At 40.1% G+C, this 16,507-nt stretch overlaps 1 protein-coding gene across 3 annotated transcripts in view; it reads right to left on the bottom strand.

Annotated features, from left to right (window-relative positions):
• KIAA1328 (KIAA1328 ortholog) overlaps positions 1-16,427 on the bottom strand; it is a 174,073-nt gene extending 157,646 nt beyond the window's left edge. The window contains exons 1-4 of one of the 3 annotated variants that reach the window (XM_041422071.1): positions 16,359-16,427; positions 11,876-11,911; positions 10,077-10,216; positions 6,131-6,225 (exon numbers count right to left, since the gene is read on the bottom strand). In XM_041422071.1, coding sequence (XP_041278005.1) covers positions 6,131-6,225; positions 10,077-10,216; positions 11,876-11,911; positions 16,359-16,410 — 323 coding nt within the window. In that variant the 5' untranslated portion in view covers positions 16,411-16,427. The remainder of the gene's footprint in view (positions 1-6,130; positions 6,226-10,076; positions 10,217-11,875; positions 11,912-16,358) is intronic. The other 2 variants (XM_041422073.1, XM_041422072.1) reach the window with 2 other exon arrangements.
• Between the last annotated feature and the right edge of the window lie 80 nt (positions 16,428-16,507).

The following is a 16,507-nucleotide window of genomic DNA, read 5'->3' as shown; positions in this document are numbered from 1 at the left end:
GGAAGGAAGCTTGTTCAGTAACTTGCAAGAAGGATGCTGCATGAGAAAAGGGTTTGGGGCAACAAATGCTGGGCTGTGCCAGCACCCAATAACACCAAAATTGAACAACAGTATAAGAAAAAAAGGCATGAAAGAAGAGAGCACTAGAAAAATCAAACAAAATCTAGCAGGCTTTACTAATCTCTAGATTCTGTGATTTGTTGCTTGTATCAGTGTGCATCACATTCACGTGCTGTGTTTGTATTTAACACATATCACAGCAAGCTGTCACACTCCCAGACACATGAATATATTGTGCCACATATCTTACACAGTAAATGACTGAGAACAGTAAGTGATCTCAGAAGAAATGTGGCAGTATGTGTTTATGTATCACAAAGCAGGAGACAGCCCATAAAGGGCAGGCGAGATACAAAAGACAGTTACTCACAGGAGGTGGCAAAAGGAAGTCAGAGAAAAGGAATACAAGAATCCCATCAGATTATGCTGGATTTATGTCACTTCCCATAAATAGCTCAGTGAGTTGCCTTTTTTTTTTAATAAACTTATTTCTTTGCCTTCTGGCAGTAAAGAACAAATTATTTTTAGCAGAACTATGGAGGACTTCACTGATGCAATACAAAAACATTACAAGGCTCATGTAATGCTCCTCAAAAGTATTTTCATCCTCTGTTCACCCACTTGGGTAAGAAAAGAGCAGTGAAAGAATGAAGGCACAACTACAAAGGTCTCAACTGCTCCACTGAGCAACATGCTGGTATCCAGCTCCATTGTTCTTGCTTCCAAGATCAAACAGACAACTGACAGCTGAGAGCAAAGATGATGAATCAGTGGAACTATTCCTTCCATTTAGTGTCTGCTATATTTTCTTGCATTCAATTCACATTCACCTACCTTGTGCCATAGGACATGCACCATCTTTGTTCAAGATTTGCTTTAAATTCGGCAGTTCAAAGCCTATATAATTCTAGATGCATTTAAATAAATAAATTTATTTTGCAGAAGCCTCTTTAGAAAAACTCATAATGCAAATATATTGACAAAAAGCCCTCCTAGGACATCCGCCTTAGTGTTAAAATTAATTCATACTTCACCAGTTCCAATTATTATTGTGTGCTCCCAGGTCCACTGCTGATACTAGTATTTCTATCTAATCTAAAGAAGGAATTGATCAAGGAGTTTGCTGATGACACTGACTCATTCCACTGAGTAAGCAGGACTGATGCTCTCCAGGTGGAATTTTTGAAGCACTGCAAGAGTCAACAGCACTTCAAGTTTTATTTGTTTAATGAAAAACTGACATGCACAAGAAAGAGCCATGATAATACTCACATCAACACTACACTAGGGACAGAACTCAGCTCTTTCTGACTAAAGGCAGAATTGGAAAAGCAAATTAAAAACAGCATCTTCTATTTTTTAAAATTTTAAAAAATGAGCTTTTACCAAGAAAAATCTGAAATGCAATACGAACATTGAAGCTCAGCTAGTTAAGACAGAAGACAAACTAAACAAAAAACACAGATACAGACACTGGGAACTTCACTTCTCAGTCCTACACTCCTTGGGTACACTTATCTTTTAGTAAACACCAATCTGTTATTAGTCTGCCAACTGGCTAGCAAAGATTTAAAAAGTGTGGCGACCATTCTTGAAAATTACAAGTTTTAAATTCCAGACAAAGAATGGCATCTGGAACAGGGAAGACCACCAGGGAGAGAGGGGGAGGAAAGAAAGAAACAGAATTTTTGTCCAAGGATCAGGGTTTACAAATCTGATACATTTTACTCAAGCATCATATGCAGTTTGTACACATTAGAAAAAAAAAATAAAAAAAACCTCTGCTATCAGCCCAAACCCTAATTGAAATTTCTACACAATGGATAAATTTAACGATATGCAACCTGCAAAATACAAAACTAGATTTCACAGCATGAATTTATAGCTACAAATTACTTTTTAAGCACAGAAAGTAAGTGTGATTGGTGATACAATAATCCTGGGCATGCTTTACCTATCAACACAAAGTAATTTCCAGACAAGCTTAGGGATATCTCATTTGCAGTCTCACTGCCAGACCAATTAAGAAAACTGCAGCACGAAATTGCCCCTAAAGTAACACAGAAAAAAAAAGAGAAAAAAATTTTATTTTAAAGCCAGGTGACAATTTGGTTAAATATAAAGTAGTGTAACCCAGGAGAGAAGGCAACACAAGAGGCCAAACACACAAGATTTGTAATACAAACCACAAGCAAATTTTCCTTCAAAGATCTTAAGGACTAGAAGAAAAATAGCAAATATACACTTTATTGAAACCTCTTCAATAGTTTCCAGTTCTGTACCCAAATTAACATTCTGTTTTGACGCACATTATTCACCTTCTGTTAGAAAATTTCAATTTCAGTTGGTCAATTTCAGCTTCATCTCAAAGACAGTAGAAAAGACTAGTATCCCAAACTGCTAGCACCCGGCAAAGGGTTTAGGAATCCAAGGTCTTGGGAAGAGGGAAGCATTTTCTCAATAAGGGATAATGGGCTGTCTGAAAGCTGGTTTAGTAGTTGCCAGTTACCAATCATTCTGGGCATGCCAGTGATCTTAGCCAGAACACTAATATAATAGCAACAACCATCTTGTATGTCATTTGGAAAGGGAAATCACTCCCTCCCATGGGTGCAGAAGGGCATTATGATACCTTTCTACCTAAATTGCTTTTCAAGATTTGTTTGCAAAGACAACAGAAAGCCAGCTTTCTCCAAGTTTATCTTATTCAAAGAAAGAAAGAATGCAAAATAGTTAGACACCAATTTTTGCCACTGAAAACAAAATTTAAACTTTCATGAACCACTCTACATCACTTTATCAATGCTTCTGTTCGCTCAAAAGGCAAACTCCATATGTGAGCTGTACAGACATTTGTGATGAGGGGAGAAGTATTTATGATGCACCTGCCATACTAGGAGCCCCAAAGTCACAGAACTATGGCTATATACCAGTGAAGAATGAAGTGAATCCTGCAAACACACACGCATTCACTCTCTCTGCTAAGGAGTTATGATCCTCTCCATTTAACTGAAGGCCAAGAAAGAGATCACTCTCAAAATCTGCATATCACTCAAAGTATTTCACCCTAGAATACTTCAGAATCAGTCTCAGTGTGGTGTCTAGTAAGTCCTCAAAGTTCAACAGCCAACTGGCTACATCCCAGCGGGCCCCTAGCTGCTCCTTCTCAGAAGAGACTAATGTGTCCTGACACCAGCAGTGAGTACGAGCATTAAGAATCTTTCTGTGTCTTCACCATGCCACTGTTCATTTCATTACATAAGCTGATGACTGCTTCAGGAGCAGCCTGCAGGAATAAAAGCTCAGAGAGAGTCTTCTTTGCCTCTTTTGAAAAGACTTTGCTTATAGGGAAAGGCAAAATTTGCTCTTACTGCGCCACTTTCACCACCACACCAGGAGGACCTTGCTGAAAACATGAAGGTGCCACACTGGTTGTCTCAGAAAATAATGACTGATCACACTGAAGAATACTCCACTCACTCACAAAGCACTTTGGCATTCAATGGCATGACTCATTCTTCTCAGAAATTCCTCTACAAAAGCAATTTTAAAAGAATCTGCTGACACAATAAATTAAAAAGCTCAAATTTGCAACATTCGAGTATTTTATACTCTGGCTTCAGTCTGCCACTCTCATTTCACCTTAAAAGGATACATTCAAAGAAGGGCAAGATAATGGTTAGATTTACAGGCGGCAGCACAGATCAAAAACTACGATTATTTAGCCTAGAAAGGAGAATTGGAAAGGATACAGCTGAGTCCTTTCTTTAGACCCTGTTTCAAAATCCAATTCCATAAAATTCTGAACAGCTAAGGTGATGTCAGCCACTGGAATCCCCAGCAGGAGATCTTTATAGCCAAGAAAACTCTTCTTTTTTTTCCCAGAGAAAATGATATTAATGTAGCTAGCACAGAATTTACTCATACCAATATGAAGTCTTACACTTCAGCAAATTAACAATTGCACTGGCACACACACCCTCAATGTTCAAAAGTGCAGGGGGAGTGAGAGTTGGAGGAAGAGAAGTAAAAAATACAAAGAAAAGTACAGGAGAGCTCTCTCCCTCAGTAGTCACAGAAGTTGGGGAAAGACCGCAACCCTGAACTGCTGAAGCAAGACCTGGCTGAACCTAAAGCCCCAGGAGTCAATCATATTTTGCAACTGGATTCCAAACAAACAGAATTTTACCACTTTAAAAGAGCTTTCATGCAGCTACGTACTGAGCAATCTATTTCTGTTCACCATCCTGCAACAAACATGCATGAATTAGCTTCAACTACCATTCATAAATAATAGCAAAACAAGGAACAGTGAGGTACAGCCCAAGTGAGACCTTTATTATTCCAAGTATTTACTGCAGGACAGTGTTCCTGTAAAACTTTCAACATTCTGCTGCTCCTTTTTCTTCTCCAAAGTGGCAAAGAATGTTCTACTGCTTGTAAAAACTCTCTATCATTGCACAACTAAGGATGAAAATTATGGAGAGTTTTAAAAAAGTGACGAGGTGAGCGGAATTAAAGTTCAACTTCCCTATTACTCTGCAAAGGACTTTTAATTACATCCAATAAAAATATGATTAGGTTTAAAAATAAAAGAGAACTAAGTATAAAATAATAGTGTTCCACTAATTTTACTTTTCAAAATTAATGTTGCTGCACCTTCTATTTTTCTTCAAAGAAATGTCAGGCAGAAATATCAAACTGTCCTCAGGGAAAAATCACAGCATCTGAGATTTAAGAAGAATCCCATGCTCGAATGAATTACTGTACTACTATTCACTAGGGAGCAGTGTATTATGAGGAACAATGTAATAAAAGGCTTTTTTTAATATCAGAATATACCTCTATATATCAACAGTGGCAACAGTGTCCGAATAGCTCCAACATCTGACAATTTGTAACCAGGCTTCCCACCAATCTACTCTTTATGACAGTCTTAACTATACATTTTCTAACACAAAGCATGATAAAAGCAAGCATGAAGAGCTTCAGAAATTACTAAAATACTGTATGGCAAGAAATCCTGTATCAGTACAAATTATTAACAGGTAAAATGGTCCACTGGATAAGGATAATCAGAGAGAAAATATTCCTAGCTGCACCAGAGAGTTATTGCATGACCTTGAGCAAGTCACTTAATTTCTCTAATTTTCCAAATTTTTCTATATAAAATGAAAAAGGACAGTAATGCTTGCCAATTATTGCACAGACATAAGGGATCTATGTCAAAAAGCATTTAAGTATTAACAGTAATTATTAGCGATAACTTTTAGCCCAAAGGACCTGTGATCATCTCACAAGATCTTCCCCACTGATACGGCAAAGCCTGCCAAAGGCCCATGGGCTCCTCCTCATTTTTACTTACAGCCACTCTGTAAGAAACAGATTTCCAGAGATTCTGAGGTGTTAGGGACAAAGAGTAGGACAAAAATCTCCTCACTTTAATTCAACCTCTTTTTCACCTCCTTTACCTTTGAGAATGTAACTAGCACTGGAATGAAACTTAGAAAAAGACTTCTGCCGAAGCTGAGAAACTTGCTTGAGAAACTATTTCTACCTCTCCTTTCAAGAAATAGGTAGAATCTGGAGAAATTAAGGGAAGCAAGAAGTAGTTTGGCTAGGTAAGTAAAAATTACACAGGCAAATCATTACCAACATGTTTCAGCCACAAGATCAGCAATACACTTTTAACATGACCTTCCTTACAAAAGCTTACCTCTGCCAAATAATAAGCACTACAAAGTTTCATACCAACAAAGTCTGTAATTTCCAAAAGCAGAATGTGTTTATTTGTAGCACTTGATACACACAACAAACAAAATCCTAGCCCTGTCACTGGGTTATTACAGAAGTATTTCTGGTCATGAAATTTTGGCCTCCCTTTTAAATATGCATTTAGGGGCTCAGGAAGCAAGGAAAAACCAACTATGCTGCTTCATACTTTTTCCAGCAAGAAAAATTACCTTGTGCAAATATGCAGGCCTTTCAAGCAGTTCTACATTGCTTGATGTTAATTAGAGAAATTACTCTCTTTAAACTTAATGCATTTTCAGGTGATGCTTCTTCTTACCTGGCAAGTTCTTTAATTAAGTTTGCAATGCGTCTCTTGTCCTCAGGACACAAATCCTTTAAAGAAGCACTCTTCATTCCTCCTTCATTAGTGCTCTGAAAGTTTAAAGTTACATTTTAGAATGTCCTGTTTAAAAGAAAACAAATATTTCATAAGCTATTAAAAGCATTTCGAGACCTAATAATTAGAAGCTGAAAGTAGATCGATTCCAACTGGAAATAAAATTCATATTTTTTAAAATGTAAGTACATTTCAATGAAACAAATTACCAAATTGTGAAGAATTATTTTAAGATATTTGTAATTCAAATGCAAGCTGCTAGCTTCAATACTAAAACATGCTGGGTAAAGTTTTAAGACATGTACTATTCCTTGATTCATACTAGATAAAGAGGAGTAGGTTCTCATGACTTGGAAATCTAGTACAGCAACATCCAAATCCAACTTCAAACTTCATCATATAAGGATCATAACCTATGGAGGAAGAAAAAACCATGCTGCCTCAGCATTTATGACCAAAGCATACAAAACAGCAAAATAATGTTAGCAGAGAGCACGTTCCTTATTTCTTTTTTCTAACACAGAGAAAAGAACACACACCTTCACATGTGGCTACTGTTTGGTTTTACTGACTTATTTGCTTATTTTGTAAATATATACTACACTTACGAATACATATATATAAAATGAAATTTTTTTTGTAGATATACATACTATACTACTAAATATATGCTACTTTCGTAATAATACTTGTCAAAAGAAGGCTGTAACAATACTGAGCACTTCAGATCTTTCAGGCATTCCCGGGAACGCAGAGAGAACCGCTGCACTTTCCACGTGTGCCCACCAGAGGGCACTCTGCTGCCCGGCATTCCCGACTTCGGCTGTTCCCGCGCAGGAAAAGGCTCCAAACTGGTTTTATCCACCAAAAATTCCTGTCATCGGGTATTCAGTTCTGCAGCGCTAGTGGTAAGCACGAAATAGGAGTCCGAAGATAAATGCAGCAATAAGCGCCATGCTGTTCCGTCCAAGATTTTGGCAAGTTTCAGTATGTCCACTCAATCTCAAGGAGTTTCAGTTTATACTTTTACAAGCCCCCGCAAGTGCATGAAGTGCTTCAGATCAGATAAAAGAGTGCCACCAGATGCCCTGCAGTTTGGCCAAGTCAACACAACAATGCACAAAAGAATATAAAGCCAATACTGGGCTTCTCTCATTGTCAGTAAAAGCAGCTGATCTACACCAGAGAAAAGTGACCCCTTTCCTTCTCAGCTAATTAAACAGCATCTTAAAAACAATTAAAGAATAATGACCACTACAAAGGAGGTGATGTTTTCACACAGACTCATGTCATACCTGTGTGATCTTTCATTTTATCTTCAGTGTATATTCTTCTCAGGGGCAAGGGGGAAAACAATTTCACAAGGCAAATTTCAGCACTTTTCAAGCAGCATTTGATTTCACAGTTTTCTTCCCAAACATACATCACTCACAAATGAAGAGAGAATGTCTAACTTGACTGAATTCAACTAAACGTATGGCTGAAGGAATTTCACTTTGCATTCTAAAAATGTGACTTTTTTTTTAGCAGACAGATGATGAAACTTCTTTAAGAAAAAACGAAAAGTTACAGTCCTCAACAGAAAAAAAAAAATAATAAAGCTTGATCACTTTAGTGAAGGGTTTTTAACAGAAGGTCTCAAAAACTACTACCCAAACTGATGTACATACTGTCAGACAAACCTCTGTGGGATGAAGAGGAAAATCAGTTTTTTCTATCACCCACAAGTATTCAAAGATGGCACACAAGAAATTATCAGAGGCAGACTTGTACCATAACACACATCAAAATGGAGCTGTGGAATAATGCACAGCAACAGCTCGACCATCTAAAGAAGACAACAAATGAGGTAGAGGCCAAGACTGTCTCCTTTTCCCAGATTTCTGTCCTTTCTACACAGGATGGAAGTTCAGGATGGAAGACAGTTTTGGAATTCAGTACAGAGAAGATATTCTCCACACCTTGGAAGGTGATAACTGCATGACAAAATCATGGAGAATCACAGAAAGGACCACAGCAGCTCACCTACTCCAGCCTAGAGCACTTTACTGAGAATTATGTCCAGGCCAGGCTGGATGAGACTCTGAGCAGCATGCTCTAGTGGAATGGGTCCCTGCCCGTGGCAGGGGGGTTGGACTGGATGATCTTTAGGGTCCCATTCAACCCAAACCATTCTATGACTCTGTGCCATAGTAAAGCCATCAGCTCTCACTAGACATGCACACAATGCTTTGCAGAAAGTGAGTTGTGTTGTTGATGAAAAATTCCATGCAAAAGAAGTTCTTCAATAATGAGTAAAAACATGCGTTCTGTTTGTTTCCAGTATTCAGAGCTTATCTTCAGAGTACAAAGTTTCCAAAAGAATTTGGCAAGGCAAGCGAAAAACAGAAGGTTTAAAAAGACAAAAATTAAACATAGCTTTGAACACATCTTGTTGTCAATAATACAAAAGCACGAGTCACCAATTAAGATTTCATGTATCAGGCATTATATTTACAAAAAGAGTACACCAAAACGCAATTATACAATGGCTTTAACAAAAAAGGAGCAAAAACTCTCTAGACAACAAGCAACGCAATCAATGCACCATTCAACAAAACAGATTTTAATGTGGCACATGAAGGCATCTGTGAGGCAGCAGGCTTGTAGATACTTATGAAGAGATGCTTCTACATAAAGACTCTGCATAATGGGGGCTATTTGTGGAATTTATCTGCATGCCACTTAACAGCATCATTTGCAAAGTAGAGGTACATACCAGCCTCTAAAAGAAAGTACCGATAAACAGAGAAAGGGAAATATACATGTCCAGGAAAAGCCCTAAAAATTAATAACTATATTAATAACTAGTTTAATAACTAGTCATGTGTCATGCTGAAGGATTTGAAGGGCAGTGACACTGTGACACTGTCAAAGCAACAAGAATTGAGTAACCTGTCTTCACATCAGAGTGTTGAACCTACAGGTCTGACACACAGCAGTTACTCAGCACACAGAAGGCAGAGAAGGACATCTTAGATGAAGAACAAGATTTAACTGCATGATAATAAAACAGCGAGGCAGAAGCAGTCAAAGGTTTTAGATCCTGCCTGCAAGTGGGAAGATGGCTAACCCCAGTGATTTACAGGCTGGCCCAAGATGACTGCTAGGCAAGAGACTCAACAGTACTCAAATGACTTACACAGCCGTTGTACTACACAAACCACTTTAGAAAAATGGCATCTCTCAACAGATTTCTAAACATAACAGAATCTGTCACAATACAGAATAATCTTCCAAAGGAAACCCTGCTGCTTTGGAATTTCTAATGCAAGGAACTGTAGAAACACATCACCTAGTCTCACAGGAGGAGACCACAAAATTCAAAGCAGTTGACATCAACTGACAAAGCTACTTCTACTGCTCAAATGCATTTTGAATTTTTACTATCTAAAACAAAACATGATTTTACCCTTCTAACATGAGCAGCACAGAACAAAAGTCCCCAAAATGAGTTTTTACTTGTGTAATTTCTAAATTAAATTACTAGAGCAATGAAAATGAACAAACTGAACAAAACTTCTTGCATGTTTAGCTAGTAAAGTATAGGTGAGGCACTACCCAGGGCTACACGCACTGCCTCTCTACAAATACAGACATAGAAATATAATCTGGTTTTGGGGTTTACATAGCCCCACTTACACACCACTTACATAAATTCGAACATTCAGCCTTTGTTCTCTTCAGGTGATAATTTCTGCTAGAAAGCCACCATGTAAAGCAGGCAAAAAGAGTAAGAGACTGTAAAAATAACTACTCTAAAAGTGTTTAAACATTTCCAATCTGATAATTTTCAGCTGTTTTTTCTACAATGTGCACTCTTAAGAGCAAGAAAAATTTTACTGACCTGCTGCCCTGTCAGACCTCCTGTACCTCTATCAGGATCCATGGAAACAGAAGCAACAGCTACAGGCACCTTCAGTTCAGTTTCACCTGTTTGATATTTCGGCAAACACCTTGTTCTTAAATTTCCTTTTGTAGACACTCCTGTAAGTGAAAGACAAGCAGAACATGCAGATTATAAAGTGAAAAAGGGGCCCTATTCTTGCCTTTCACAAAGGCAACCTTGCCTTAGCAGCTCTTTCCTTGAAAAGAATGAGCACTTCAGGAATAGGTCTGCAGTTCCCCCTGTCCTCTCACTCCAAACTAAACTTCATTAAGATGGACGCATCAGCAGAAAAAGAGGTGCATGGCACTGAAGCACACCCAGCCACAATGAACATTTTGTAAATTCTGAAATGCACATTATGTCTTCAGACTGAAGCTCAGTACAAATATACTGTGTTTGAGTAAGATGCAAAAGCATAAAATTGAGCTTCTGCTTTGATACCCAGAGACAGTAAGGAACCAACCAGAAGTAAAGCTGTTAAAAGCACCACTCATATAATAAAATACCACTTTTTCTGTTACACAGCCAACGTACTGATACTCAGGCTGTTTTTTCCTTTCAGGACCAGGCAAATGAGTAAGGCAACACTGCAGTGCACACTCCACAGATCATTTGTCAAACACTTCCTGCCATAATTAGAATTAGATCACCACTACGAATGGTAAGAACATGAAAGCACTGAAAATCCTGATGCTGCAATTACAAAGTGCCAACACTGGCACTAACACTAAAAACTCCCAGGGCCAGATTAAAGCCCATAGCTACTTGGTACTGCCTCAATGTTTAATTTTTGACTATTCAGAAGTGCAAAAAGTTTTGAACAAAAAATATTAACTCCATACTAGCAGATCAATTATTTGGGTAATTCATTTCAGAAGTGTACCAGAATTCAAGTGAAAGAACTAAATTATAAACTCTAATATCTCCACGCTCATACACAGGTGAAAACAATGGTCCTGATATTCTCTTCCACAGAAGTGGTAGAAAATTCCCCACAGTGAATCAATTTCCATAATTTAGGATCACTGCTGTCTTTGCAGGGCCCAGAGAAAAACAATCCAACATCACCTGGCTTAAAAACCAACTACAATGTGTTTTGTAGTTCAACAGAGACGTTTGGCCAGTAGTTTTGAGGAGTACCCCAAACCTAAAGAGTACAATTCCTCAAAACTTATAACTGCTGGATGACACACACACTATTTCAGTCTAGAGTTAACCTTCCCCAGACATGTTTCCAGGACCTCAAGTCCCTTTAACAGCTGTGTTTGAAAACAATTAAGAGAATTCTGAAGGGATACTAAGAGCATTCATCTTTTCCCCAGCAATTTACACAAGTATGCACACAGTAAATCAAGGTCAAAAGAACTAATAAAAAAAAAAAAAAACCTGCTTTATCTGTACACCATGAATCTTCATTTCAATTGATATCTTCAAAATTTACAAAAGATCTAACACCTCTAATGCTTCAACATTCCTTGGAGACCACATTAAAAATTCAGCTTGCCTGATAAATTGGATAAAGCCACACTGTACCTGCAACAGAAACAACTCCCCTGGAACTATTCATCTCATACAGTATGCTTATCTAAGCAGCAGAGCATAAATCCTCTGCTATAATCATGTATGTGCCATTACAACTTACGATGACTTTCCACCTTACACACACTTATGTACACAAACCACACACCTGAAAAGACATTGCAAATTTTATCATCCACAGGAAAAAACCTTTGCTTATGTGTATTAGAAGGTCATACCTGAACCAGGTACCAGTGGATCTTCTTCAACAGAAGCTGCATGTGGCTTTGTTAAAGGAAATAAAAAGACTGCAAGTTTAGCTCTTTAAGCAGGACTGTAAAAAGAAGTATTTGGTCTCTTAATTTTGCATAGCTGTTGATAAGAAAACAGTCAGCATTCTGGGAGAGAGAAAAACAAGGAAAACTTGGTTTAAAAAAAATCACCACAAAGATTGCTAAAACAAAAGGCCTTACTCCTTCTTCACTGTGCATTAACTTTCAGCCTGTAAAGATTATCTCTGAGGTCACCTTTGCAAAAGATCCCAGGGACCAGCCCCAGATACAAGAGCAATTACTAAGATAATGAACTAATAATATTTATTTAAATTTAAACAGTTTATATGGAACATCTTGATATGTAAGGAAAGCAAATTCTGAAACAGTGTTTATCGATATTGCAATGAAATCCATTCTGGGCAACACATTCTAAGAAACATAAATGAGGATAAATGCAAAAGGTTTCAAACTGGTCATTCTCATCTGATCATCACATGATGAGTAATACATAAAAGCTTGAGGACTGATTTTCTTTAAGTTTCAAGAACTTTCAAATATCCCAGAGGTTTAACTATTGAATTACTTGACCACAGAAAACACTTTAAAATCAGAAACAAGAGGGCACCATATTATTTGTGCTATTCGCAGACACTATGACTGTTAGCACTGAACTTGAATCCCTGCCTCCTAAAAGCCACTAAAAATAGGACTCAATATAACTAAGGGAAGGGTGTAAATCATACTGTCTTCCTTAAAGGAGCAGTTTCATTTAGCTGAACTCAAAGATTGTTATTCCCACATAAATAACTAACATACTTGTGACTTAATCCCAGTCAGCAACTCAGTGCCACACAGCCACTCCCTGTCCACCTCCCTGCCCCAATTGGGAAGGAAAACCAGAGAGAAACATTAAACCCCATGGGTAGAGATAAGAAAAGCTTAATAACTGAAACAACGGGATAATGATTCTAACCACAACATGAAGGGAAGAGGGAGAGAGAATTAAAACCTGAAAGAAACAAGTGATGCACAGTACAGCTGCTCACTGAACAATGCCCAAGCCTTTCCCCAGCAGGAACTGGCAGCTCCCAGCCAGCACTCCCCAGTTTATGTACTGGACATGATGTTCTGTTATGGAATCTCCCTTTGGCCAGTTCAGGTCAGCTCTCCTGGACATGATCCCTCCCAGCTTCTTCTGCATCTGCTCGCTGGCAGAGCATGGGTCACCCAAGTCCATATTTTTGGGTAAGCACTGCTGAGCAACATCCAAAACATCAGCATGTTATCAGCATTATCCTCATGCTAAATACAAAACACAGCATACCAAGTTCAAGGAAAAGAATTAACCCTATTCCAGCTGAAACCAGGGCAATATTAAAGTGGAAAATAAAAACACAGGGCACAAAATTCTCCTCCACTATCTTTTGTTTATACCCCTTTACTTTCATCAACTTCCTACTCAATTATCTAATTTCTTTACTGTTAACAGAGAAATGCGTTTAAGGTTTTGCCACTGCATTCATACAGTAAAGTAAAATTGTGAAAATATTTCAGTGACCCTATACAAACTCTTGCCCTAACTAAAATTTGATTCTGAGAGCACCATCTCAAAAACTTAATTTAGTAATTACCACAGAGTGGAGGAGATTAGGAAAAGTCTAGGCGTTTCCCCCTGTGGACAGCAACTTCAATCAACACCCACTGTCCATCACACATCTGGTACTTGTCACACTGGAAGGGCCTGATCACAGGCTCACTTATGATCTTGTTGATGCACTTTATCACCTGTAAACAATTATCACTCATTAGCCTCACACCAGTTTAAAAACACATTCAGTGAGTACTGGAGTCAAAGCCAGCTCTCTGTACAAACACTGAGAGCATTTCTGTTCTCACGTGTGAGCTGCAGCCTGCCACCTCCAGCTGCCAGAACACACTGCATAGCACGAACGGGGCGAGGAAGCTGAACAAACTCACGAGGAAGGCACTGTGCGTACCCTTTCCAAAAAGCACCAAGATGGATCAAAAGTCCAAGTCTGGATCACAGCCCAGCCCAAACAGCTGTGTCAGCACAGCCACAACAGCAAGCTGCAGGGTACTGAGAAGTCTATGTTCAGCTCACACTGCTTCAGGAAACAACAAACTTCAGCACAGGCAGTTCCTACTCAACTGACATACGGTTAATCTGTGTGTCAACACACGGCTATAGGAAATAAAACCATCTGCCTAAACAACATCCTGCTTTTAGTGTGTGCCTCTGGTACTGCCAGCTGTTGTGGATAAATTCCTAGTAGCAGGATGCAAAGACTAGTCAAAGTTGTCACTATTACTCCCCCCAGCTACCAGGACAAGTCTCCTGCTGAAGCTTTGCAGCCCAGTGCATTAGAACAACCCAAAGTTAGAGCAGGCTGCCTCAATCAGCTGGACTGAAAATCACAATGACTCAGAGGCTGATTCATAAGCAATGTCCTTGCCTCAGAGTAACAGCCTGGGGACAGCACCAGCACCAATCTTTTAACATTAACCCACTGCCACGTGCCTCCCAAGACTGCCAGTAAGGCAGGTGTAGTATTATAAGCCGTGTACCAGCACGGCTGAAGCTCAGTGTGACAGCAGAGAGGCACTGGAGAAACTCAACACCTGGGTACAGCTCAGCTATACAGCCTGCCTTCCTGTGCTGAGTCAATTCAACAAGGATGGAGAGAACTTCAGTATTAAATGTATTTAACCAATTTACCAAATTCCTCCTCTTCTGAAAGCACATGCTACCATTATTTTTAAATTCTGCCATGTGCTTTTATAAGAATTTAAACTTTTCCAAGGTCAGAGGCAACACTGCCTATTCACCAAAACATGTAGAATGGAAATAGTTGTCAGAAAAAACTTCATTCCTTGGATGCATGAGGCCACTGCTGGGCTCTATAAGCCATATTTACTTATAGGAAACAACCTATTGACTGATAAAAACAGACTGTCAATGTAATTGCATTAACATTTCTACAACTGAGCAGAGTAGTGACTGTGGCAATAAATACATGTGCCACACACCTTCATCCCATTCACAGCACAGAAAAAGTTGTAGACAATCTTTTTTACTTCACACAGATGGAAAATCGTAACGACATGCTCCCTAAACAGGCCATGGGATGGTTGGCCCGTTTCACTTGCACATTGTCCCAGGGAGTGTGCAGTCAAACATAAATAAAAGAGCACAGACACAAACTCTTCTTTCCAATCTCTTCCAGCTGATGCTGAAATCCCACTCTCAGTCTGACTAACAGCAATGCTTCAAACCCCTCATAACTGGAACTAAATTGTCAGCTTCCAAATTTCCACCAGACCAGACTGTCAGTTCTACCCCAATGACTTCAAGTCGCTGAGCCTCCAACTCAGCCACACAAGCCCAAACACCAGTGGCAGCTCTGGGTTCTCTGAGCCACACAAGCACATCTCTCCATAACCAGGCTTGTACAGGCTGAGCTCCCAACACCACAGCCACCAGCCACACCATCTACGTGTACAGCCCCACGCAGTCTCCCACAACAGGAGCCTGCAGCTCCTCTGCAGATGAAACCACCCCAACCTCACACTCATCCCTCACAGACAGAGCCCTCCAAGTCCCACACAGGCTCACCCAAAACGTTCTGCTTCTAGTCAAGTTCAGGTGCCAGCCAGAAAAGACACATCTCTTCCCTGCTCAGCTTCTGGCCTTAGTTTCAAAGAATCACAGAATCAATCAATCTAAGATCACTGAGTCCAGCCTGTGACTGGACACCACTGAGTGCCAGGTCCAGTCTTTCCTTAAACACCTCCAGGGACAATGACTCCTCCACCTCCCTGAGCAGTCCATTCCAAGGCTCAATCACCCTTTTTGTCAACAAATGCTTTCTAATGTCCAACCTAAACCTCTTCTGGAGCAGCTTAAGACTGTGTCCTCTTGTCCTGTCATTTGTCAGCTGGGAAAAGAGCCCGAGCGCCACCCGGCCACAACCAACCTCCTGTCAGGCATTAGCAGAGTGTGAAAGGGTCGCTCATGAGCCTCATTTTCCCCGGGCTGTTCAACTTCATTCTCTCTATTGGTTGCCTGACAAGTCCTCATAAGCTGAACGCAATTTCCCCATTTCCTATATATTTACTTGCCCCGAGATTTCACAGCTGGGTCACTCTGAAGAAGACTTACGACCCTCCCTTCTCTCCTAGGTCACTTTTGCTCTGAAATCCCGCGTAACCCCTACAAACCGGCACATACTCAATCCCTCTCCACAAACTAAGCCCCCTCCACACTCGCCAGCGGAGCCCTCACACAGCCTCTGCCACGGCCACAGAACCCCACCCGACCCACAGCGCCGCATTGATTCCACGCCAAACCCTTCGACAAGCCTCCCCAAACACCCGTGGCGGCCCCTCCCGCCGCTGTCCCCTTACACCGATCCCCAGACAAGGATACAGTCCCGGCCCCGGCGAGTACCTCCACCCACACCGGCGGCCGCCGCCGCCATCTTGAAACAGCCGCCACTCCCCGCATACCCCCACCGCCCCCCCGACTCTCGCCGTCCATTGGCTGTCTGCGCTGGAGGCACGCGGAAGGTTGTGAGG

This window comes from Onychostruthus taczanowskii, unplaced genomic scaffold (assembly GCF_017590055.1).
Source record: "Onychostruthus taczanowskii isolate IOZ18803 unplaced genomic scaffold, ASM1759005v1 scaffold70, whole genome shotgun sequence".
Lineage (NCBI taxonomy): Eukaryota > Metazoa > Chordata > Aves > Passeriformes > Passeridae > Onychostruthus > Onychostruthus taczanowskii.
The sequence above is the reverse complement of the archived record's forward strand: the minus strand, read 5'-3'. Positions and strand labels throughout refer to the sequence as shown.